At 40.9% G+C, this 27471-nt stretch overlaps 1 protein-coding gene across 1 annotated transcript; it reads left to right on the forward strand.

Moving 5' to 3' along the window:
• Positions 1–460: 460 nt before the first annotated feature.
• On the forward strand, positions 461–20961 carry LOC139156112 (vomeronasal type-2 receptor 26-like). Its single transcript, XM_070731421.1, has 5 exons — positions 461–596; positions 1615–1640; positions 17318–17530; positions 18119–18245; positions 19431–20961. The coding sequence occupies exons 1-5, from the start codon at positions 461–463 to the stop codon at positions 20339–20341; spliced, it is 1413 nt and encodes a 470-aa protein (XP_070587522.1). The 3' UTR covers positions 20342–20961.
• The last annotated feature ends 6510 nt before the right edge of the window (positions 20962–27471 follow it).

The raw sequence follows: 27471 nt of genomic DNA on the forward strand, positions 1-27471 counted from the left end.
AACTAGTTAATTGATCCAAAATATCTCCAGTTGTTGGGGCCCCTATTGGCATCTTCATTTTAGAAGACAAGACATGCCCTCTCCACTCGGATTGAAGTTGGCAATACAGTAGTTGCATTTTATGTAACTAGAATATGGAATAAAAAGGACTCTGGCAATTATGGACCAAATGGACTAGCAGATATTGTGGCTAAAATTTATGCCATGATCCTCTTAGTTAAACTTGAGAAAAATGCATTCCTTGAAGAAGAACCAGAAGGTTTTAAGTAGAGTTAAAAGCTATGTAGATTTTAGAAGAAACAATGCATAAGTTAATGATCATCTATTGGCTCAAATTGGTCATGAAATATCTAATCTATATGAGTGAGGTAAAACAAGGTTTGCAGGCTTTCTAGATGTTAGTGCAACATTTGACTCAATGAACAGATAAATAGGATGGAGAAAATGGATTGCCCTCCAAATGGAGCTCAGCCTCTTGGCCCTGATCCAAGCCCTTGTTGGAGAGGGAGGTTTGGGCTCAATGGGGCCACGAGAAGAAGGATCTGTGCTTATCAAGCAGGGAAAGGAAAGATACATATTTGAACTCTTGTTATTCGGTATAGATATGAATCACTTACTAGGACTATAATAGATCATAAATATATGTTATTTCATTTACTAAATTAGTGGACCCATGAAAGGCAGTGCACATAGTATACAGCACTTGGATTTCAGAAAGGCTTTGACAAGGTAAACCACAACCTATTTCTCGGTAAGCTAAAACTATGTGAGATAGGCAGCCTGATGCCCAGATGGAGTCAGCCGGTGGTCCTCAATGGAACTACTTCTGCCTGGAGGGAAACCAGCAGTGGGGGACCCCCAGGTTCCATTTTAGGCCCAGGACTCTTCAACATCTTCACGAATGTTTTGGATGAGGGGAGAAATGGGGAAATCATCAAATCTGAAGACAACGCTAAAGTGGCAGGAATAGCCAGCACCCCAGAAGATAGGGTGAAGATCCAGAGGGTTCTAGATAGACTTTAACGCTAACAAGATGAAATTCAATGTAGAGAAATGTAAGGTTTTACACTTAGGCTGGAGAAACCAAATGTACACTTACAGATTAGGTGAAATCTGCCTCAATTGTTGTAACTGTGAGAGGGATCTTGGAGTCTTAGTGGACAATCACTTAAAAATGGACCAACAATGTTTGGCACTAGCCAAAAAAGCCAAAAACATTTGCATCAACAGATGGATAAAATCATGTGAATTATTAGTATCGCTTTATAATGCCTTGGCAAGACCACGCTTGGAATACTGCATCCAATTTTGATCACAATATTATTTTAAAAATGTAGAGACTAAGATGATTAAGGGTCTGGAGACTAAAACATATGAAGAACAGTTGCAGGAATTGAGTATGTCTAGTTGAACGAAAAGGACTTTGAGTGACTGAGAGGAAAATGTAAAGATGGTTTCTTTTGTGTAAAGAAGGGAACCAAAGTGGAGCCATATTGTGATATCAAGTTGTCTTTTATACTCAAATGATCTTTCCTCTCTACCATTATATAACCATGCGTGTGAAGCAGAATTATGAACACATATTGTATTTTTAGCTCATTGTGTGAAAAACAGGATATGAAACTGGGGCTAGTCCCCAGGTAAGAGGAAAAACCACATTAAGAACATAGGTCATTGCTCACGTCATGAGTTATGGGAGTGTTTGGTATACTGGGAGTCATGTATGAATTGTCGATTTGGTATAAAAATGGAGGTGTGAAGATGTCAATTGCCTTCTTCAGGGGTGATTCTCTACCTGAGTTGGCCTCTCCTTGATTAAGGAGATAGTAAACGTCTGTTCCTGTTCACCTGGCTCCTGTGTCATTATTTTTCCTTTTCTCACAGTGACCTAATAACAGTGTACAATATTTCAGGGGCTCCCCCAAAGAATAGGGGGGATGGGTACCTATTTTCCAAAAACTGGAAAACAAGACAAGAAACATTGGATTGAATCTAATCACGGAGAGAAACAACCTAGAACTAAGGAGAACTTTCCTGACACTTAGAGCAATTAATCAGTGGAATAACTTGTCCCCAGAAGTTGTGCGTGCTCCAACACTGGAGATTTTTAAAAAGAGACCAGACAGCTACTTGTCTGGAAGAGTATACGGTCCCCTGATTGAGGAGGAGGTTAGACTAGAAGACCTCCAAGGTCCCTTCCAATTCTTTTATTCTGTTTTAAGTTCTGTTATAGGTACACATGTTGAGCATGCTAAATACCTATTGGAACTCACTAATTTACACAAACAAAATGATATTATATACTTACACATTGGATTGTATACTCTGTGAAGAAGACTTGGATTCTTTTGTCATAATAATTATCTGATAATGAATCAATCCAGTTCAAAAGCTATGGTCTTTGGGAAGTGACAGAGTTGGTCAGCCAATGGAGCATGCAACACCTTTCCTTACCTGGGGTTGTTTTCTCTGAGTCTGAATCTGGGACCCTCATCATCAAAGGAGCTCAGTCAGAGAAAAGGCCTGAGTGAGAGTGGTGCTTAAATGAAAGACCTCATAGCTCTCCAGCTTCCTTACCCTCAACTATCAATGTATAAGAGGCCAAGGTTTCCCCCATGTTTTTCACCCCTCTGATGTTTGGGGCTTCACAAAGGGGGATGGGACTTTTTGCCTCCGCCAATTGGACGAAGCTCTTTCGTCTGCTGCAGCTGATCGGCCGCTGCCTTCTCTCCCTCGCCCAAAGGCCTCTAGCTCTTGGCCCCAGCCCTTTCGTCACAAATATCCACATTCAGCCACAACCTTTTGGCCACATGGGACACTTCGCTACCATCCAATCAGAACGGTTCTTGCAAAATGCTACTTTGGAAAGGAAAGAATGGGACAGTTTGCTCTTTCTTTTTTTAAAAAAATATTTCTTATTGAATTTACAAAAATATACACAGAAGGAAGAGCAGATACATCGTAATTTGCCTCATTATATCGACATATATTCACCATGCCCTTATTATATTTATGTCATATAATTAATCTGTTTAAATGAACTCTATCATTTCAACATGTGTATCAATAGCAAATCAGATATATCAATAGTAAAAATTAAATTTAAAACCTTCTGTCTAAATAAATTGTTACCTTCTGACTCTTCCTTCGCCCGCACCCCCCAGTGAACTGTTTCTAACAGTTCTAAGTTTCTTAGATTATACATTGTGCGGCATATGGTTGCCACGGTTTTTTCCACTATTTTTCTAGTCTACACTTGAATTAAGGACCGATTGGATTGAAAAAGATGTTGATAACAATCCGATAAAGATATTCAGAGTTTTATATTTGATCACTCTCAATCCTTAGCCTATATTTAGTTTACATTTTACCTTTTTTCTTTTCGTTACCCAATCATAGAATTTTTTCCAAATCTCATAGTATCTTGAATCCTCTTTGTTTTTAAGTTTTTTGGGTGAGTCTGTCCATTTCTGCACAGTCGTATATTTTTTTAATAGTTTCTCTTTCGGTTGGTGTGTCCTCTTTTTCCCAATTGTGCGCAATTGTAATTCTCATGGCTGTAATTATATGTTGAATCAGATAAAAGTCCTCTTTTTTACAATCTAGATCTATTATGCCCAAAATAAAAATTTCTGGTTTTAGTTTTAATGTGATTGCCGTGATTTCTTGAATCCATGTTTGGATTTTTTTCCAAAACTTTTTTGTCTGTGGGCATGTCCACCATACGTGGTAAAAGGATCCAGTTTTGTTGTTGCACCTCCAGCAGTTTGGCTTCAGATTGGGGTAGATTTTAGCCAATCTGGCTGGGGCTAGATGCCATCTATAGAACATTTTTTGTGAATTTTCCTTGTATGATATTGATTTTGTTAGTTTCAAATTTTTCCACATTTGCTCCCATTGCTCTATATAAATATTATAACCTATATTTTGAGCCCAACTAATCATATTTTCTTTTACTATCTCGGTTTCCATTTTGTATCACATTATATAATTATACATTCTAGTCATAAATTTTTTATCATGTTCTAATAGTAATTTGTCAATTAAACTATCTTTTTCTTGTATTCCCTCTTTCTTTTTATCTTTGTTCCATTTTGTCCAAATTTGGGAGTAAGACCACCAGTCAATATTAATAGTTTGATTTTCTAATTGATACCTAGTTTGTATGCTTCCCTTCTCATCCAATATGTGATTGTAGGTCAGCAATTTTTGCATTTGGAATAGATTAGGGTGCGTAAGAGCTTCCAGGCTGGAGTACCACCTTGGGATTTTAGAATAGTGCTCTTTTTTAATTTTCAGCCATGTATTTATTAGGGAATCTCTAATCATATAATTTTTGAAGTATACTGAAATCTTATCTTTTTCATTCCATAAAAAACTGTGCCATCCCTGTAAAATATTATGCCCTTCTAATGCCAGTAATCTTTGGTTTTGGAGATTTATCCAGTCTTTTAGCCACAGCAGGACCGCTGCTTGGTAATAGCTTTCAAAATTTGGTAAGCCAAATCCACCTTGTGTAACTTTGTCTTGTAGAAATTTAAGTCTTATCCTTGGTTTTTTCCCCTCCCAGATAAATTTGGAAATAGTTGTGTTTATTTTAGGGGGAAAAAAATTGTTCAGTTTCACTGGAATAGTCTGAAATAAATATAAAAATTTAGGTAAAATGGACATTTTAATTGTAGCTATACTCCCTGATAATGAAATATGAATTTTGTTCCATTTAATTAGTTGTTGCTCCGTTTTTTTAATAAGTGAGTCGTAGTTATCTTTTTGAATTGTGCCGCATCTTTTAGTTAATATTATACCCAGATATTTTACTTTTTTAACAATTTGAATTCCTAAGATTCTTTCTAACTCCTGCTCTTGTTTGATATCCATATTTTTAGTTATGATTTTAGTTTTTTGTTTCTTAATTTTTAGTCCTGTTACCTCTCCATATTGTTGTATTTCTTTCAATAAATATTCACCAGCGTCTGTTGGATCATCCAAAATAAATGCCAAGTCATCCGCATAAGCCTGCACCTTAAATTCCTGTTTTTTAACCTTCAGGCCTGTAATTCTTACATTAGTTCTTATTTGATTGAGCAATGTTTCCACTGTTAAAATATATAGAAGCGGGGATAGGGGGCATCCTTGACGGACTCCTTTTGAAATTTGGAAGGCGTTTGTTAATTCACCGTTAAGTATAATTTGGGCTGACTGAATATTATATATAGTTTGAATCATTTTTATCATTTTTGGACCAAATTGCATTTTTTAAATTAATTCCAGGTTAATTCCCATCTCAGGTCATCAAAAGCTTTTTGGGCATCTAAAAATATTAACGCTAATTGTCTCTCTGAATGTGCCTCATAATATTCTAAAATGTTCAATATCGTTCTTGTGTTATTTCGTATGTATCTTCCTGGTAGGAATACATTTTGATCATCCTTTATTATTTTATTCAGAATTGGTTTAAGTCTGCCTGCCATTATTGTCATAAAAATTTTGTAATCAACATTGAGAAGCAATATTGGTCTGTAGTTTTGTATATGTTCTTTTTTCCCCGGGTCTTTCGGGATTAAACTTATTAGGGCTTGTGTCCAAGATGCAGGTAACAATCCTTTTTCTAAAACTTCATTAAATATTATTACTAAAATTTCGGCTAATAATTCCTTTAATTCTTTATAAAATCCGGCCGGTATCCCATCTGGACCTGGGGTTTTATTATTCTTTTGTTTAGCTATCACGTTTTCAACTTCTAATAAAGTTATTTCTTCATCTAATGTAATTTTATCTGATTCTATTATTTTTTGTACTTTTGCTTCTTCTAGGTATTTGTTTAATTGATCTTGATTTGTTTCTTCCCTTTGATATAAGTGAGCATAATATTCAACTACTATGTTCTTTTTTTCCCCCATTACAGTGATCCCTCGAGTTTCGCGATCTCGAGTATTGCGAAACGCTATATCGCGAGTTTTCAACCCGGAAGTAAACAACACCATCTGCGCATGCGTGCCTTTTTTCTATGGCCACGCATGCGTAGATGGTGGAGTTTCTCGCCGGGCAGATAAGCTGCTGGGCGGCTTCCCTGGGTCTTCCCCCTCTTGCCCCGGTAAGACCCCAGCGGCGGCGCGAGCAACGGCGTGGGCGGGCGGGCGGCACGCGCGGGGACACCCCAGCTCTGCTTCCCAGCTGGGAAGCGGCCCCAGCAACGGCGTGGGCGGGCGGGTGGTGCGCGCGCGCTTGGGGAAACCCCAGCTCCGCTTCCCAGCTGGGAAGCGACCCCAGCAACGGGGTGGGTGGGCGGGCGGGCGGTGCGCGCACGCTTGGGGAAACCCCAGCTCCGCTTCCCAGCTGGGAAGCGGACCCAGCAACGCGCGCGCGCTTGGGGACATCCCAGCTCCGCTTCCCAGCTGGGAAGTGGCCCCAGCAACGGCGTGGGCGGGCGGGCGGCACGCGCGCGGGGGAAACTCCAGGCGCGAGCAACGGGGTGGGCGGGGCGAAGGGCGGGCGGCGGTGGAAGTAAAAACACCATTTGCGCATGCGCAGATGGTGTTTTTACTTCCGCACCGCTACTTCGCGAAAAATCGATCATCGCGAGGGGTCCTGGAACGGAACCCTCGCGATGATCGAGGGACCACTGTATATGTTGCATTTCTCCATTTTTGTCCTCTAAGACTTGTATGTATCGTTCTTGTTCCTGTTTTTTAAATTTGTAAGCAAGCCATCTGCCTATTTTATTCGCAGTTTCAAATTGATATTGGTTACTCTTCTTTAATTTTGTAACTATTTCGTCTTGTATTATTAAGTTAATATTATGTTTTATTCTATCCAGTTTGCTCTTTCATACACACACACATCACTTGAATGATAGAGGTGGAAGCGACCTCAGTGGCCATCTAGTCTGTCCCCCCTTCTCATTCAGGAGACTTACAGAATGATAGAGAGGGAAGGGCCCTCAGTGGCCATCTAGTCTGACCCCCCTTCTCATTCAGGAGAATGGAGGGGACCTCAGAGTCCATCTAGTCTGACCTCCAGCTCAAGCAGGAGAATGAAACAGAATGATAGAGAGGGAAGAGACCTCAGAGACTATCTAGTCCAACCCCCTTCGCAAGCAGGAGAATTGGTCTTCCAGTCAAATTCATGGGCTGCTAAATTGGCTGGTGGAACTTCCTGCCTCACAATAAGCTAATCCTTTAAAAGCTAATTTGGGAACCCAATCAGAGCAGTCCTCTCAAAAGAGGGGTGGGAGAGAGCACTAGGTAGCATTCTCTTAGCAAAGGACAGATGTGAAGTTACTGGTTACTGTCTGGGGCCCCTTTATGACCTGCTCCTCATAGTAATCTTTGGAAATTTTACAATGCATGGAGCACTTATGACAAAAGAAAGTGCCGAGAGAGGCAAAAACCTTGAGGCCCCAGATGTGGGGGTAGGGGGCCATCCCCACCTTCCACCCATACACACTTAACAAGAGTTGGAAGGGACCTTGGTGGTCATCCAATCCCACCCCGTTCTTCCACCCTTACACATTTGACAAAGTCTGACCTGCTAAATTGGCCGAGGGAACACACTGGTACATGGTCCTCTCTCAATCTCCCTTTGCATTTCTCTACATAGAAACATAGAAGACTGACGGCAGAAAAAGACCTCATGGTCCATCTAGTCTGCCCTTATACTATTTCCTGTGTTTTATCTTAGGATGGATATATGTTTATCCCAGGCATGTTTAAATTCAGTTACTGTGGATTTACCAACCACGTCTGCTGGAAGTTTGTTCCAAGGATCTACTACTCTTTCAGTGAAATAATATTTCCTCACATTGCTTTTGATCTTTCCGCCAACTAACTTCAGATTGTGTCCCCTTGTTCTTGTGTTCACTTTCCTATTAAAAACACTTCCCTCCTGAACCTTATTTAACCCTTTAACATATTTAAATGTTTCGATCATGTCCCCCCCCTCTCTCTCCAGGGTCCCTTCCAACACTTGTTAATTTATTAATTTGTTTGGGAATTTGTAGATGTCACCGACTTGAGAAGGGGGTTGGACTAGAAGACCTCTGTGGTCCCTTCCCTCTCTCTGATTCTGTAGAAATCTGCTTGAGAAGGGGGTTGGATTGGTGATCTCTATGATTCTAGATGACCTCCTTAAGGTCCCATCCAATTCTGTAAGGGTCACCTGCTTGAGAAGGGGGTTGGACTAGATGCCTTCTAGTTTGTTTTGTCATAACCGCTTGTTCCTTTTGCATCTGCCTCGAGGCATCGCAAAAATTCCACAGATAATCATAACGAGCAGGTCATGAAGGGGCCCCAGACAGCAACCAGCCTTCACTTCTGTCCTTTGCTAAGAGAATGCTACCAAGCTCTTTCTCCCACCCCTCTTTTGTGAGGACCAATCTTTGGCTTCCCAAATTAGCTTTTTAAGGATTAGCTTGTTGTGAGGCAGGGAGTTCCACCAGCCAATTTAGCAGCCCAGAAATTTGACCGGGAGACCAATTCTCCTGCTTGTGAAGAGGGCTGGACTAGATTGCCTCTGAGGTGCCATCCATCTCTATGACTCTGTATCAGTTTCATGCTTGAGGAGGGGTTCTGAATAGAATTGGTATGTGTGGGTGTGGGTGTTTGTTTGTGTGTGTGAAAGAGCTCCCAAAGCCCCCTCCCCCTCCCACTTCTGGGAACCCTCAAGACGAATGAAGGAGGGGTGAAAAGAGGTATCGGTCCCCAAAGTGGGGGGGCAGGGGGCTTTGTGGGAAAAACCTGGGGAGGCTGATGATCCTTTCCTGTTTGCAGAGAGAGAGAGGTCTGTTCATACTCTGGGCATCTAGACGATCCCATGCCTTCTTCTGCATTCATGTGGAGAGTCTCCAAAGTGTGTGGGGGCTTTGGGAGCTCTTTCACAAACACACACACACACACACACACACACACACACACACACATTATCAGCAGCAACGAACTTTTGTTTTCAACAAAGCTAAACTCCGATAGTTATCCCATCAATAGATATGGAAATAAAATCACCAAAAATCTCATCTTCAAAGAAACAGGAATTAACAAAATAATGAGAAAAATATAGGAGTTATCATTCTACAAATTGGCATACCTGGTCACATTTAGTTGGGGCAATGGACCTCATGACCCCTTTACCATATATCACATCAAAGAAACAGGAGTTTCCTAAAACAATTAGCATTTCAAGGAGATATGAGAACAGCTTACCACATGCTCTTTTTTTATAATTAAATTCTGTACTTGGTGATTTTAATTCCATATCTATCAGATTCCATATTCCAATCAGATTGGTCCTCACAAAAGAGGGGTGGGAGAGAGAACTAGGTAGAATTCTCTTAGCAAAGGACAGAAGTGAAGGCTGGTTGCTGTCTAGGGCCCCTTTATGACCGGCTTGTCATGATTATCTGTGGAATTTTTGCTATGCCTCGAGGCAGATGCAAAAGGAACAAGCGGTTATGACAAAACAAACTAGAGGGCATCTAGTCCAACCCCCTTCTCAAGAAGGTGACCCTTACAGAATTGGATGGGACCTTAAGGAGGTCATCTAGAATCATAGAGGTCATCTAGTCCAACCCCCTTCTCAAGAAGATTTCTACAGAATCAGAGAGATGGAAGGGACCACAGAGGTCATCTAGTCCAACCCCCCGGTGACATCTACAGATTCCCAAACAAATTAACAAGTGTTGGAAGGGACCCTGGAGAGAGAGAAAGAGAGAGAAATGCAAAGGGAGTTTGAGAGAGAACCATGTAGCAGTGTGTTCCCCCGGCCAATTTAGCAGGTCAGAATATGACAAATGTGTATGGGTGGAGGGCGGGGGTGGCCCCCTACCCCCACGTCTGGGGCCTCCGAGTTTTTGCCTCTCTTGACACTTTCTTTTGTCATAAGTGCTCCATGCATTGTAAAAATTCCAAAGATTACCATGAGGAGCAGGTTAAAAAGGGGCCCCAGACAGTAACCAGTAACTTCACATCTGTCCTTTGCTAAGAGAATGCTACCTAGTGCTCTCTCCCACTCCTCTTTTGAGAGGACTGCTCTGATTGGGTTCCCAAATTAGCTTTTAAAGGATTAGCTTGTTGTGAGGCAAGGAGTTCCACCAGCCAATTTAGCAGCCCAATAATTTGACTGGAAGACCAATTCTCCTGCTTGCGAAGAGGGTCAGCCTAGATGGCCACTGAGGTCCCTTCCCTCTCTATCATTCTGTAAGTCTCCTGAATGAGAAGGGGAGTCAGACTAGATGTCCACTGAGGTCCTTTCCCTTTCTATCATTCTGTAAGTCTCCTGAATGAGAAGGGGAGTCAGACTAGATGGCCACTGAGGTCCCTTCCCTCTCTATCATTCAACTGGTGTGTGTGTGCATGAAAGAGCAAACTGTCCCATTCTTTCCTTCCAAAAGTAGCATTTTGTAAGAACCGTTCTGATTGGATGGTGGTGAAGTGTCCCATGTGGCCAAAAGGCTGTGGCTGAAGGTGGATTTTTGTGACGAAAGGGCTGGGGCCAAGAGCTAGGGGCCTTTGGGCGAGGGAGAGAAGGCAGCGGCTGGTCAGCTACGGGGGAAGAAAGAGCTTCGTCCAAGTGGCGGAGGCAAAAAGTCCTAAACCCTCAGAGAGAAATCTCTAGCAGAACCAACCTCATCACGGCCTCTGAGGTCTTGGGGTGAGTAAAAGGACTCCAGCTGCTGCCCTCACAGTTGTATTGGGAATGTATACAATTTCTGCTATGTATAAATTCAGAAAATATGGATATCGGCATAAATTCTAATTTATGAAAACTGACAGGCTCCGAAAAAAGACAAAATTTCTATTAAAGAGAAATCTTGGATTATACAACTGACAAATCGTATTAGGAACTGAGGTCTCCCAGTTTCCTGTATAACTGGAGAAGAAGCTAAACAAAGTCCTCCAGAAAAAATCTGGGATACAGAAACAGAAAGAGATGTAGCAATCCTCAAAAATTATAATAGGCCCTTTATTGGAATATTCAGTCAGCATTTCAATGTGTTAATCTAATTGTGGTAAATTGTAGAGATGGTACAGTAATAATCTTCACAATGTGTATAGTTTTTAAAATTTATTCTTTTTCATTTTTATTGTACAATCTTGCTAATATTCTGTCTTTAATATTTCAAACAATGTCTAACTACAAATTGTTCCAATACATTCATGAGAAGCAGGTTGGATTTATTAAAATCTAATATTTTGGATTTGATCTGACCCCAAATATGATACAGCATTTTCATTGCTTTTTCAGATCAGTTATAGAATTGCTTCAGAGGATCTGAGTGATAAAAGCAAATTCCCCTTTTTCCACCAGATGGAACCGAAAGAAGGGTTCCACTACCCAGCCATTGTCCAACTGCTCCTCCATTTCAGATGGATCCTGATTGGCCTCTTTGCTTCAGACACAGAGAAGGGAGAGAATTTCATGAGGACTTTCCCTCCTGTGATTATCAGGAATGGAATTTGTGTGGTTCTGTCACAACAATTCTCAACAACAGGATATACAGCCTCCCTCAGGGATGCCCTCTCTAAGTGGAGACAAGTCAATGTCTTTGTTCACTTCATGGAATATGAGTCCCTTTGGGACAGAATTCTTCCTTTCCATTTAACATTTCTGCGCTTGCCGGGACTCATTGAAGAGAAAGTCTGGATCCTCACAACTTTTGAAGGGTATGAAATAGACAAGTGCAGACTTCTCAAATATATCCACAGTATTTTGAACTTTGGTTATCTGTCCAAAGGAAGGCCAAAAGATGAAACATTTGAACCCCATTTCTTTGTGGAAGAAAAGTTTCAAGATCTTTATTTTCTCTGTTCTCTTTCAAAAAACATCTTTTCTGTCAAAGGCCGCAGGAGATGCACCCAGAAAGCCCCACTGGAGACCCAGAGGAAAAGGAACAGAAGACGGATCAGAAATGTCTATGACTTTTACAGCCTCATGAAGACTCTGGCCCATGTCTTGAATGCCGCCTATTCTTCCAGATCGAGGAGAAGGAAGGAGGGAGAAAAGAGGTTGGGGTCTCCAAGGCTGCAGCCGTGGCAGGTAGGGGGTCCTGATAGGGATCCATGAATCTCAGATCCTTTGGAGGAGGAATCCCAAGGAGAAGGAGGGGAACCACCTCAACAGATCTGCCCAATTAAATTACTCAGGGAATAATGGTTCCAAAGCAGTGTTTGTGTATGTGTGTGTGTGTGTGTGTGTGTGTGTGTGTGTGTTTCCCAAGTATTTTACTACCACTCTGTGTGTGTGGCTTATTTTGTGGCTGTGGCTTGGTGGTCATGTGATTAGCTGGGAGTGGCTTACTAGCCATGTGACCTGGTGGGGAGTGGCTTCAGGGTCATGTGATTCAGCAGGCGATGCTTGGTGGTCATGTCATTTCTCTCTTTCTTTTTCATCTACTTCATCCTTGCTTCCTTCCTTCCTTTCTCTCTATTTCTCTTTCCCTCTTTCTTACTTTTCCTCCCTCCCATCCAACTTCTTCCCACCTTTCTTTCTTTCTTCCTTCCTTCCTTTCTCTCCCCCTCTTTCTTCCTTTCCCTCCTTCTTTCCTACCCACCCACCCACACAAACATCCTCCTCAATCATTCCTCCCTCCATTCCCTCCCTCCCCTCCCTCCTCTTTCTTTCTCTTTCTCTCCCCCCTTTCTTTCTTTCCCTCCCTCTTTCCCACCCACCCACACAAACATCCTCCTCAATCATTCCTCCCTCCATTGCCTTCTTCCCTCCCCCTCCCACCTTTCTTTCTCTCCCTCCCCCTTTCTTTCTTTTTTCCCTCTTTCTCTCCCCTCTCTTTCTTTCTCCCCCCTCCCTCCCACCCAAGCTTCCTCCTCAGTCCTTTCCCCCCCACTCCCTCCTTCCCTCCCTCCCTCCCCCTTTCTTTCTTTCTCTTTCTCTCCCCCCTTTCTCTTTCCCTCCCTCACTCCCACCCACGCAAGCTTCCTCCTCAGTCCTTCCTCCCCCCACTCCCTCCCTCCCCTCCCCCTTTCTTTCTTTCTTTCTTTCTCTTTTTCTCCCCCCTTTCTCTTTCCCTCACTCCCACCCACCCAAGCTTCCTCCTCAGTCCTCCCTCCCCCCACTCCCTCACTCCCTCCCCTTTCTTTCTTTCTTTCTGTCTTTCTTTCTTTCTTTCTCCCTACTTTCTTTCTTCTCTTTCTCTCACCCTCTTTCTTTCATTCTCTCCCTCCCTCACACCCACCCAACCTTCCTCCTCAGTCCTTACTCCCTCCACTAACTCACTCTCTCCCCCTCCCTCCCTCCCCTTTCTTTCTTTCTTTCCCTCCTTCTTCACCACCCACCAACAAAAATATCCTCCTCAGTCCCTCCTCCCTCCACTGCCTCCCTCCCCCTCCCTCCCCTTTCTTTTTTCTTTCTTTCTTTCTTTCTCCCTCCTTTCTTTCTTTTTTTCTCTTTCTGTCCCCCCTCTTTCTTTCATTCTCTCCCTCACTCACACTCACCCAACCTTCCTCCTCAGTCCTTCCTCCCTCCAATAACTCACTCACTCCCCCTACCCCTTTCTTTCTTCCTTCACCACCCACCCACCAACAAAAATGTCCTCCTCAGTCCTTCCCCCCTCCACTGCCTCCCTCCCCCTCCCTCCCCTTTCTTTCTTTCTTTCTTTCTCTCCCTTCCTCCTTTCTTTCTTTTTTCTCTTTCTCTCCCCCTCTTTCTTTCTTTCCCTCCCTCCCACCCACACAAACATCCTCATCACTACTTCCTCCCTCCAATCCCTCCCTCCACTCCCTCCCTCCGTCTTTCTTTCTCTCCCTTCCTCCTTTCTTTCTTTTTTTCTCTTTCTCTCCCCCTCTCTTTCTTTCCCTCCCTCCCACCCACCCAAGCTTCCTCCTCAGTCCTTCCTCCCTCCACTCCCTCCCTACCCTCCCTCCCTTTCTTTCTTTCTTTCTTTCTTTCTTTCTTTCTTTCTTTCTTTCTTTCTCTTTCTGGCAGCAAAGATGAGTTTTTAAACTTTTTCAAAAGGCAAGGAGGGTGGAGGCAGTACGACTCTCTGGGGGGAGCTGATTCCAGAGGGCCGGGGCCCCCACAGAGAAGGCTCTTCCCTAGGTCCCGCCAGCCGACATTGTTTGGTCGACGGGACCCTAAGGAGACCAACTCTGTGGGACCTGACCGGTCACTGGGATTTGTGCGGCAGAAGGCGGTCTTGGAGATAATCTGGTCCTATGCCATGTAGGGCTTTATAGGTCAAAACCTATATATTATGAACTGTTTTATTGTGTTGCATACAAATCTAATAAATAAGTAAGTAAGTAAGTAAATAAATAAACAAACACACACACACACATACACAAACAAACACATAAACACATAAGCAAATAAACACATAAGCAAATAAACACATAAGCAAATAAACACATAAGCAAATAAGCAAATAAACAAATAAACAAACAAACAAACAAACAAACAAACAAATAAATAACCAACACTTTGAATTGTGTCCGGAAACAAATTGGTAGCCAATGCAGTCTGCGGATTGATGGTGAGATATGGGCATTTCTTGCAAGGCTTCCCTTGCTACCCATTTGCTTCCTCCTGCAGAGTGTGGCAAAAAAAGAGAACAAAGCAAAAAACAGAGGGCACAGATATGTACAGTGCTGGAACTCAACTTCTGCACTTGCTCAGAAAAAGAAAAAAAAATAAAGAAATCCCCCGCAAATCAACAAATATTCCAAAAAAAATTTGGAGAAAAATGCCAGCCCCCAGGGACGGGTACCAGGCCAGTGACATCACGAGTGGGCCGAAAAACAGAAGTGCTTCTGCACATGCTCAGAAGGAAAATCATTTAAATTTATTTTTTTTATTTTTTTAAAAAGCCACCCAAAACAAAATGGTGACACATGTGAAGTGCTGAAAAACCTGGCTTCTGTGCATGCACAGAAGAAGAAAAAAAATAAAGACATTCCAAAATCAAAAAGACATTCAAAACAATATGGGGGGAAATGGCAGCCCCTGGGGACCAGTATGAGGCTAGTATGAGGCTACCGTTGTGCCTGGACTGGACTGGTATGAACCCGCCCCTGTTCCAAAAACTAGATCCCATGGCATTTCGAGATTAAACACTGTTAACTTGAAAATGCTGTATAGGTTTGTGATTAGCAGTGTGGAATTTGACCTTTATGAATTTGGAGGAGACCCCTGAAAGCATCTAGCCCAACCCCTTCTCTCTGCAGCAATCCCAGTTAAAGCTTCTCTGATTGATGGCGGCTCCATCTTTGCATTCAGAGAATCCATGAAGGGGAGACTGAACTTCTCTGCTTTCCTGGCTCAGCTCTAAAAGAGCTCATCCTTTGAGGATATCTCTCTCTCTCGTTCAGCTAAAGGCTCCTCTCCTGTAACTGAGTTCATTTTTCCATGTGTGACACCCTGGAGTAACAGTGAGCAGATCATAGGCTGGTGTGTGACGTGTGTCAGTGATCGGAAGAGGGCTGCCTCCTCCCCTCCTCAATCGAGAGATGGTGTCAGTTGGAAAAGGGGCTCCCAGACTCCTCCTGGTCTTCAGCTCTCCTCCTTCTTGTGTCAGTGATCGGAAGAGGGCTGCATCCTCCCCCCCTCAATCGAGAGATGGTGTCAGTTGGAAAAGGGGCTCCCAGACTTCTCCCGATCTTCAGCTCTTCTCCTTCTTGTGTCAGTGATCGGAAGAGGGCTGCATCCTCTCCTCCTCAATCGAGAGATGGGGTCCATTGGAAAAGGGGCTCCCAGACTCCTCCTGATCTTCAGCTCTCCTCCTTCTTCTCTTTCCTCAAGGCTACGAGCGGTTCCTTTGATCTCTTCCTTGCCTTACTGTATTTTTCAGAGTATAAGGTGCACTCTCCCCCACCTGGGGCGGATAGCTATTCTGCACGCACGCAAGCAAAATCTCGCTGGGACTCACACGCGCAGCTCAACTTATGCTACCAATGCGCCACCCTTTTCCATACTGGTAGCAACCCAATATTGCTCCACCCCAAAAAGAGGGTAAAAATTTGGGTCCATCTTACACACCCAATGTAGACCCACACACACACCGCCCCCCCAACCTTTGGCCTCTGCCTCCCAGCAATTTGCCTCCTTGTAGCAAACAGTAAACAGCCTGTTTCAGTTTCAGCACAGCCTGATGAACACAAGCATCCACACGACCCTCAGCTGTTTCATGCTTAGAGATTCACATTGCTGCCTCCGTGTGCCCCATTTTCCACCCCTTCTGATCCCCACCACCCAGAAAATGGAGCGTGCAGAGGCGGCAATAGCCTATGGCAATCCTTGCAGCCTGAAACAGTTGACGAGGCTGATCCAACCCACAATTATCTGCTTGTGCTAATCAGCCTGTGCTGAAGCTGAAATGGGCTGCTTGCTACAAGGAGGCAAATTTCTGGGAGGCAGATTTTCCCCCCTTGTTTTCCTCCCCAAAAAAGGTAGCTGAATCTGATAATCCGGAGCGTCTTATACTCTGAATAATAATAATAATAATAATAATAATAATAATAATAATAATTATTATTATTATTATTATTATTATTATTATTAATTAGATTTGTATGCCGCCCCTCTCCACAGACTCTGAAATACTGTATTTGTCCTTCCCTGAACTTGATGTAGATTTATTGCAAATACAGTAATCCCCCAAACTTGGTGCCTGCAAGCAGACTTGGTCCTTGAGTTGATGTCTCCCCAAGCCAGAACGTCCACTTCCTGGGCTTAATTCTACCAATCCGTGTGTCGGATACTTTGCATTGGTGGGCCATATCCAGCCCATATTAGAGGTCTTCTAGTCCATCCCCCTGCTTAGGCAGGAAACCCTTCACCACTTCAGACAAATGGTTATGCAACATCTTTAAAATTTCCAGGATTGGAGCATCGCACCTTCTGGTGATGTTGTTCCACTGATCAATTGTTCTAACAGGAATATACACCTTAGTTCTTTGGTTAATGGTTAATGTTGCATTACCATCAAGCAGAATGACCACGCCTGGAGGGGTTTTTCATCAGGATGACCAGAGAGAAGATTAGCCTGACACCTTTCTTCTTGATAAACCCCCATGCTTTCTGGGAATCTACCTGTGGTTTCTAAAGAGTTTATGAATCATCTTTTTTCTCTCTATTATTTCTCATCTGCTCTAGAATGTTCCCTATAATTGACCAATTGTGTCAATTATATTTTCTCTATATTTTGTCAATATATGATTGACAAATTTTTCTCAAACTTTTTCATTCATTTTTGAAGATAATGGCAGTATTATTTAACCATATTTGGAAATTAGACAATTGTAGAAGAAAGATTCAATGTGGGATAAGAAACAATTATTTCAATATTTCAAATTCATGGGTGTTCCCATTCTAGTTTCATCCCTTTCTGGAGAAGAATGAATATTGGAATATTTCTGAGAAAAAACTGTACTTGGACCAAAATGGAGAGATAAAAGCAGATCTTTTCATTAGAAGTTACTTGGTTCTCCCCAAGAAGGGTCTCGAGGAAGAGGCTCTGGCGCATTTTGAAAGACAGAGACTTTCTATCAACCAAGATGCTCTTTCACGGCTAAAGTTGCTTAATAAGGTGGGAGAAATTTTGCTGTCTTTTCTCTGTTTCCCAAAGCCTGAGGACCCATTTCAAGTGGGGAAACCCTAGAGTCTGTAGGGTGGTTGGCCTTCCATGCCAGTTGGTGTCATTTAATGGAAGTTCTTCAATAGACAGGACCTAAGTGGAGCAGCTTTGCCATGTTTTATGGAAAACTTTCAATATTTTACTGGTCAGAGGTTTCTTTCTTCATCATAGTTTTATTCTACATTAAAAAAACCTGAATGAAATAAAAGTTTCCTAAACCTTTTACAGTAAACTTTATTCTCAGATTTAATATGAATATATCCTCATACTTAAATCTTTTTTCTGCAATTCCATCCCATCAGACTTTATTAAATAGAAAAGTACTTTATTGTAATGTTCAATTCCAAAAGCAAAAGGGAGGAATTAAATGAAGAATCTGCCAGTTGTTATACCTCCTGCATCTGTTTAGAAGAAGTCAGAGATTTCATATTAACCTCAATAAAGACCAGAGCCTAATTGTCGCCATCCATTTTTACCTACATTTTCTATAGATGGAGAGTCCTAACATATTTCCTAACACATTCTCTTTTTTCTCCTCAGTCTCTGCCTGAATCCCAATGTGTGGAAAGTTGTCATCCTGGATTTGTCAAGAGGGCTCGAGAAGGAGAGCCAGTTTGCTGCTACGACTGCATTCCTTGTCCGGAGGGGACCTTCTCCACTCAGGAAGGTGGGTGACCCTGATGAAAATGGGAGGCTTGGTGGAACTGGATCCATCCAGAACATTTTCATGAAAGTGCAAGTTAAAAGGCAGATTGGAGCAAACCTGTTTTTGTTCTTTATTTGTAACCTACACAATTTCTTATCTAAAAGGAAGTATTATTGGCCTCCCCTTGAGGATCACTGAGAAGGTCCATCATGTGGTGTTGTGGATAGTTTTGGGGGGAACTCCTTACACAAATATTCTGCCTGTCATATCGATCCATCAATCAATGAAAATAGAGCTGGAAGGGACCTTGGAGGTCTTCTAGTCCAGCCCCCTGCTCAAATAGGAGAACCTATACCCATGATGGTGAACCTATTTGGCACTAAGTGCCCAAACCAAAACATGCAGATACACATGCTGAAGGATTGGAAACTCAAAGACTAGCTGGCCAGTGTGTATATGCCTGTTTTGGTCATTTCTTGGGCCTTTTTCTGGCTATTTCTGGCCGTTTTTCAGGTCATTTTTGGTCCGAAAAACGGCGTGAAAACTGTCTTTCTTTTGGCTGTTTTCTGGACCATTTTCCAGGCTGTTTTCAGGCTGTTTCTCATTGCTCCACTGCCTGCACTAGAAATCAGAAGATCAGCTGGCAATGGCACAGATTCCCAGAGTGAGGGCTCTGCGTGCCACCTCTGACACCCGTGCCGTAGTTTGCCATCATGGATCTATATCATTTCAGACAAGTGACTGTCCAATATCTTCTTAAAAACCTCCAATATTGAAGGACAAAAAAAACCTCTGGAGGCCAGCTGTTCCACTGGTTAATTGTTCTCACTGTTTGGAAGTTTTTCCTTAATTGCCTATTGCTTCCAGATGTTATAGGATACTCTAGGCATTCTCCAAGTCCCTTTAACTTCCATGGGGCAGGATTCAGGATGTTTGGCTAAAAGATTATATTATTCATTTTTAACCTCTAATAATGTAGGTTCCTATGAAGATTCTACACACTACACAGAAAATAATTAATATCGTATGAGTCCCCTGAACTTCATATACCCAGCTACATTTTTAAAATTATCCTTCTTAGCTCTTTTTAATGAAAAAGTTCAGAAATACTTATTGGAAAATGTTCCTGGAATTAGGTGTTGTCCAAAAAAATATTTATTGTAACGTAAAAAATTTATAAAAGAAATATTGCTTTTTATTTTTTAGATACTAAAAAATGCACCAAGTGTCCAGATGATAAATATCCTAATGAGCGCAGAGTCCAATGTATCCCCAAAGTTATAACCTTCCTGTCTTATGAAGACTTTCTGGGCATCATCCTGGTCTCTTTTGCCCTACTGTTGTTCTTAATCACAGACCTTGTTTTAATCATCTTCATTAAATATCAAGAAACCCCCATTGTCAAAGCCAACAACCGGGACCTCTCCTACATCCTCCTGGTCTCCCTCCTGCTTTGCTTCTTGTCTTCTTCTCTCTTCATTGGTCAACCAAGGAAAGCCACCTGCCTTCTCCGACAGACAGTTTTCAGCATCATCTTCTCAGTTGCTGTTTCTTCTCTCTTGGCCAAAACCATCACAGTGGTGCTGGCTTTTCTGGCCACAAAGCCAGGAAACCACATGAAGAGATGGTTGGGGAAGAGCTTGGCCAACTCCATCATCCTTTCTTCTGCTGCTGTCCAAATTGTCATCTGCTCCATCTGGTTGGCAGTTTCTCCCCCCTTCCCTGACTCTGACCTCCACTCCCAACATGGAGAGATCATCCTGCAATGCAACGAAGGGGCTGTTGTCATGTTCTACGTCACCCTCAGCTACATGGGCTTCCTGGCTGCCATCTGCTTCATGGTGGCTTTCCTGGCCAGGAACCTGCCTGGGGCCTTTAACGAAGCCAAGCTGATCACCTTCAGCATGCTGGTCTTCTGCAGTGTCTGGGTGACTTTTGTGCCCACCTACCTAAGCACCAAAGGGAAATACATGGTGGCTGTTCAGGTCTTCTCCATCCTGGCCTCCAGTGCTGGTCTGCTGGGCTGCATCTTCATCCCCAAGTGCTACATTATCCTTCTGAGGCCAGACCTGAACACAAAGGAGCATCTCACAGCCAGAACAAATGTAAAAACATGATATATAACATCATTGCGATATTGGAAAAATTGTTAACGTGACGTTCATTTGATTTCCATTTAGATAGTATGCAGAAGTCAAAGAAAAAAATATCTATATGTTTCAAAATGGGAAATTGTTGAATGATGGGAATTCTTGCAGCTCCGTCCCCTTTCACTAAATCTTGCTAAAGAGTTCTTTGTAAAATCTGGAGGAATTCAGCTATTCAGCAACAGCTACTGATTGTGAAAGATTAGAGAAAATGTGGGCACTTGTTCCTCTTGACAGCAGCTAAAAGTGTTTGTGAGAGAGAATGAGCAGGAAAAGATGTCAGAAAGAAGCCGTGGAAACCAAGCACCAGCATGGTTACCTGATCCTCTCCCTGAGAATTGTGGAATGATGTGAAATGCCATGTTTGATCGATTCTCAACTTGGAAGGAAAATCTTGATTCCTCTTATATAATTATTTATATATATATAATTCTTTCTTGATTTCCTGATAAAACCTCCTTTGCAGAAAGTGTTCAGCAGATCAGCTGTTTCGGATTTCAGTTTCAGATTATAATTTTTTTGTTTCTATACTTCGAACCAAAATTAAAAAGAAATAAAATAAATTTTAAAAATAAAGTTTTTAATGAAAATTCCACTGTTTTTTTCTTTCAAGCAAAGAGATAAAATAGGAGTTTTCAGGCTCTGTAATTTTCCTACAATGGAGTGATGAATTAGATGCTGATAATATATCTTTGGTTGTTCTTCATCATTATGTATACTGACAGGTTACTAAGGACGCCAAGGTGATCACTTCCTGGATTCCATACATGTCAAAGCTCTACCCCCGGAATCTCTTCATGGGAGGGATTCCCCAGCTCCTTCAAAGGGAGGTCTTTTCACATAAAAATAAACATTGTTATTTTTTACGAAAAAGGACGCCGCAGCGGCGCTGCAAGCAAAGGGTGGTCCTTTCCTGCCCTTTGCTTGCAGTGCTGCTGCGGCATCCTTTTTCATAAAAATAAAAATAAATAAATAATCCATAAAAATAAAAAACGATAGGATTCCGGAGGCAGAGCTTTGATGTCACGTAGCATTCAGAGTTCGAGTTTGGGTTCAGTTTGGGTTCAGCCGAACTTTGCATAAAGTTTGTCCGAACTTGCCGAAACCAAACACCGTTAGGTTCGCCCATCACTAATCATCAGCGACGATTGTTCAGTTGTCCTAATCTACATTGTCCTAATCTGTATCTGCATTGGCTGCCAATTGGTTTCCGGACTCAATTCAAAGTGTTGCTGATGACCTCTAAAGACCTACAGGGCATCGGACCAGATTATTTGCGGGACCGCCTCCTGCCACATGAGTCCCAGCAACTGGTTAAATCCCACAGAGTCAGCCTTCTCCAGGTCCCGTCAACTAGACAATGTTGTTTGGCAGGGCCTAGGGGAAGATCCTTCTCTGTGGGGGGCCCGGCCCTCTGGAATCAGCTCCCCCTGGAGATTCGCACAGCCCTCCTCCTCCTCCCCTTTCGTAAGAGAGTTAAGTCTCATTTATGTCGTCAGGCTTGGGCCAATTAGATCTTAGCCCCTAGCCAACAAATGATTGTATGATCACTGAACAAAGGGGGGTGACTGATTTTTAATATAATTAGGGATTTTAGATAGCTATGTAATTTTAATTTAATTGGATTAATTTTATTGTAATTTACTGTTTTTATATGTTGTAAGCTGCCCGAGTCTTCGGAGAGGGGCAGCATAGAAATCCAATAAATAACTAAATAATTAAATAACTAAATAACTAATCTACAATCAGGCTCCGAAGGGCTGTATAGCATCACCATCTCCTCTGATCATGCCCTGCAGAGAATTGAATCCTGCCCTTTGCCCCCTATTTTTACCATTCAAGAGATGACAAGAGGGTTTGCTTTTAGGAATCTTTTCAGAGAAGGAGAATTTCCTTTGGAGTGAAACTCTCATGGCTGGCAGGTTCTGTTCTTGCATTTATATTAATTAGGAAGTCGCCCAGGAATGTTCATTAATGGCCACTTCCTAATTATATCAATGCAAAAACACAGCACACAATGGAATGGTGGTTGGGTAAGGGAAGATGGCTACAAATAAATGCAGTATGTAAATATCTCAATCAAAGGGAGAATAAAGAAGCACTATTGAGGGAAGGAGACAGTGTTAGAGAAAATAATAAGAGAAAAAAGTGAGGGTATAAACATGCAAGCAACTAATATATATAAGATGTTAGTGCAGTCAGACGGGGATGTGATCCAAGGATTGACTAAATGGTGGCAAAATGAGATACACGTAGAGGTACAAGACATGGAAAATATAGTAGAAAATATAAGGAAAACTAAGAATACAAGAATTAAGGAAATGAGAAGGAAAATATTACACAAGTGGTATTAAACTCCCGTTCAACTCACACACTTTCAGCAGAATGTCAGGGGTATTTGTTGGCACGGGTGTCAAGATAAAGGAGTGTTTATGCATATGTTTTGGGAATGCCTGATAGTGCAGAATTTTGGGCAAAAAGTGCAAGAGGACATTAACAGAATGTAAAATACCTGATGGATAATTACTAAGGAAATGGCAGTATTGGCTTCCGGTTTGGCGGTGATCGCGGCGGGACATCCTTGGCAGGGCTCTGCCAGGCGATCCCTTCTACCCCCTCCGAAGGTCACATTTGCGATCGGATCGGGCTCGGATGGCCCGATCCCAGAACAGGGGGCTCCCCTCTGCCCGAGGAGCCATCGCTGAGACTCCAGAGGCAGCGGTTCGCCCCGCAGCTTCGAAGACGGGAGAACCGATCCTCTTTGCCTGAGAGGACCGGCCAGCGCTTTCTCCCCTCACCCAGCGGGAAGCTGAGAAAAAGTTCTAAATTGAAAGTTCTACATTTAACTAACTGAAAAAGAATACATCCGATAAAGGACTCAAGGTAAAAAATTTCCTCTTTGTTTCAAGACCAAAATCTGAAGATTTGATCGTTCGCAAGCCTCAAGGGAAAGCTTTCTTTAACGAGGCGAAAGTGAAAGTTTTTTTTTCTGAGTCTCATCCGCAAATAACAGCCGAGACTAAATTCTCTCATTTTCATTGTTTCCATTTTGTATTTGAATTTTGGAATCTATAAAACATTTTTTTTACCCTATGCTTTAATAAAAGAACTTGAACTGGAAATGACTATTTAGAAGATTTCAATGCTTAAAAGAAATTAGTAAAGATGACTAAAATTTCTTTTTTATAGTCTGTCAAAACATTGTGTTCCGGGCTGACATCTTAACAGCGGAGGAATATAACTTTGTTGCCTTATTTTTTTTTTCTCATCCTGTTGTCTTTGCAACATAATAACATTATATAACAACTTGAAAATAAATGGGAAATAGAAGGAACTGATACCTTTCCTTTGGAATATTTACCTTTGGATTAACCTACTTGGATTATTTGCTGATTGCCTTTGAATTACTTTGGATTACTCGTTGATTGCCTTTTTTCCTTGGGATTATTTTTTCTTCTGAGAACCTTTTCACATCTGCCTGATCATATGAACTTCTGACTTCTAACCTGACTCCATCTTGGGATCTATTTTTTTTTGCCTTTGTCTTGAATTTGGAAAAGAACATAGACTCCATTTTAACTACAAGAAAATTATTAATTTGACTTTTTTTTTCTTTTCGTGAGACCTGCAATTGGGATTAAGTACAATTGTATTTTCTGACATCGGGATTCACACTCTTTATTCATCTAATATAATTTCCTGATTTATAAGAAGAACATAACTATACATACTGTGTTTTCTTTTTGATTAATTAACTCTTTTTTTGTTCTCCTTCTGATTTTCCTTCTTTTTATTCCTATTTCTAAAAGAAGTTTGAATTGAAGACTATGCATTGTTAGCAAACCTTGGTTTCCTGCTCTATTCTAATTATTTGAATTGAAATATTCCCCATTTCTTTTCTCTCTCTCCCTTTCTCTCCCTCTTCTTGCTGCCTTATTAAGTCTTTTTTCTCTTCCTTTTTTTTCTCTGTACTTTCTTAAAATCTCCCTTTTTAAAATAGTTATTATTCTTTCTTTGCTGTCATTTATTTTGTCTTTTTATTAGACCATTTATTTTTAACTTTTACTGGTTTTCTATTCCTAAAAGTTCTACATTTGTTTTCTGAGTTATTATATCTTTAAATTTTTAAATTTTTAAAATAATTAATAATAATATATATTGGATTTTGAATTTTGAATTTTCTTGATAATTGAATAGTTATAATTTAAGCGTAACCGCTAATAAAACAGATTGAATAGATTTGGAATTTATAGAAATTTTCTCCTTTTCACTATATATAAATTTAGATTGATTTAAATTAATTCAAATTTCAAACAGCGGATTCAAAATTGATAATGTCAACTTCTTCAACCGTTGTTAAAACAGTCAAAAAACAACCTACTGCAACAATCTCTTCTCCACAAGTGTCGCCGCATCCTTCCCCGACGCACCAGGCGTCAGCTATGTCTTCCAAGGATAAAGAAAAAGACAAAACAATGCAGTCCAACTTTGCAACACTACAAGAAACTTTAAACAATATGCAGGACTTTATGTTTAAATCTCAAGAAAATGCTACTCAACAAAGAGAGGCTATAAAAGAGGATGCAACACAACAAAGAGAAGCTATAAAGGCAGATTTGACAGAATTCAAAAAGGAGATGGCCCAATTGAAAGTTGATATGGCCGAGGTGAAAGACCAGATAAAGGTGATTCAACAAACACTACAAGAAAGCGACGATCGCGTGAAAAAAGTTGAAGAGAAATCCGACAAAAATGCAAAAAGAATAGACTATCTTGAAGGGAGAGCTGATGCAAGACATAGAAGACATGATGAATCAATCATTCAGCTGGAGATGCAACGTGCTTCGTATGGACTACGATTTCAGAACATGAAAGAGGAAAAAGATGAAGATTTAAAAATGACTATGGCGGAAACTATTGGAGGAATACTCCAGGAGGATCCTGCTGCGCTAGTGAAAGAAATCGATGAAGTTTTCAGAACTTCGAATAGTTACATCCGTCGCCACAATCTCCCAAGAGAGATTCACATCAAATTTACCAGGAAAACTTTGCGTGATGACATACTCCACTGGGCAAGAAACTCCAAACTTCAACATCAAGGAGTGGAAATAAAAATATTAAAACAAGTTCCAAGAAGTGTCAGAGAGAGCAGAAGAGATTACCATTTTCTTACCAGAATTTTGATCAAAGAAAATATAACCTACCGTTGGTTAATTCCACAAGGCCTTTCTCTGACATGGCGCTCTACAAGATACAAGCTGGAAAACGTAGAACAAGCTAGGTACTTCTTCGAAAATAGTGGCATCAGCCATATGGACTTTTCAGATAATCAACAAGAGGCTCAACAACAATCAGCACAACAGCAACCAGTGGAGAAACTAGCAATCCAACAAGAAGAACTTTTGGGGGCCACTGCCCTGGCAATAGAGCAGGACCAAGGTGCTAGAAGAGTTCAACCCCAGCGAGAAACCAAAAAACCTACTAAATGACAACAACTAAAGACCTAAAGATCTTTTCGGTAAATGTCAATGGACTAAATGAACCAAGGAAAAGGAAACAAATCTTTTCCAAAATCAGAAGTCAAAATGCTCAAATTGCAATATTACAAGAAGTACATATCAAAAAAGATAACCAAAAATTATTGTTGAATCCTAAAATTGGAAAAATGTATGCTGCATTAGCAGATCAAAAAAAAAGAGGTGTGGTGATGTATGTAGAGAATTCTATAAATTCCAAACAAATATACAAAGACAATGATGGTAGAATACTAATTGTACAAGTTGATATTGAACCTAGACCTATAGTGGTTGTCTCTATTTATGCTCCCAATGAAGACCAAATGTCATTTTATAAAAATTTACACCAAATAATAATAGAGTTAGCTATTGAGAATGTATTAATAATAGGTGATTTTAATGCTATTGTGAATAGGCAACTAGATCATTCAGGGGGGGGGAGCAATAGTAAAAGGAAAAAAACAAAAAGAAATTTACTACCTAGTACTTTCCAAAAAATGAAAACAGAATTATTGTTAAATGATATATGGAGGGAAAGACACCCCCATAAAAGACAATTTACGTTTTATTCTAATCCCCACAAAATTTGGACAAGAATAGACATGGTATGGACATCAAAAATGGCCGCAGAACAAATAAGGGAAGTAGAGATAGATGTTAATACATGGGCCGACCACAACCCAATAGTGGTTTATATAAGAACGAATAATAAGCAGAATACTTGGTGGATGAATAGAAATATATTAAAAGATAAGAAATATAAGGATTGGATTGAAAAGGAATTAAAAATATTTCTTGAAATTAATAAAACCCCAGACACCACTCCACAGAATCTATGGGATACACTCAAAGCTTATATAAGAGGGTTAACAATATCCTACATAGCAAAATACAATAAGGAAAATAAACTAAAGTATGTACAATTAATAAATGAATTAAAACAACTGGAATTTGCATCGCAGCAACACACCAAGAATAGAGATTTTAAAACAGAAATAAATGTAACTAAACATAAAATTAGAATTATAGAACAAAATCAAATAACTGAAAAAATTAAAAGAGCAAAACAGCATTATTTTGAACATGCAAATAAACCGGGAAGATGGTTAGCATATAAACTTAGAAAGCAGAGTCAATCCAAATTGATAAAAAAAATTAGAAGATAAGGATGGTACAATAAAATACGATACAGAAGGAAAGGCGGATATTGTCTATAATTTTTATAAAGATCTCTATGCCAAAGACAATGTTAGCGAAGATGAAGTTTTTAATTACTTACAGGCTTCAAAACTACCACAAATAACAGAAGACCAACAGACTATGTTGGATGGACCAATAACCATGGAAGAACTCCTAACTACAATTAAAAAACAGAAGAACAACAAGGCCACCGGCCCGGATGCTATACCGGCAGAATGGTATAAGATAGAAAACGAAATAGTAAGAAACCATATGTTAGAAACTTTTAATTTATGTAGACTTGAGGGTAAAATTCCGAAATCTTGGTCAGAATCGTTGACAACTTTAATACACAAACCCGGTACTGACCCAGTAAAAATCAAAAATTATAGACCCATATCGTTA

Source organism: Erythrolamprus reginae, unplaced genomic scaffold (assembly GCF_031021105.1).
Source record: "Erythrolamprus reginae isolate rEryReg1 unplaced genomic scaffold, rEryReg1.hap1 scaffold_294, whole genome shotgun sequence".
Classification (NCBI taxonomy): Eukaryota; Metazoa; Chordata; class Lepidosauria; order Squamata; family Dipsadidae; genus Erythrolamprus; species Erythrolamprus reginae.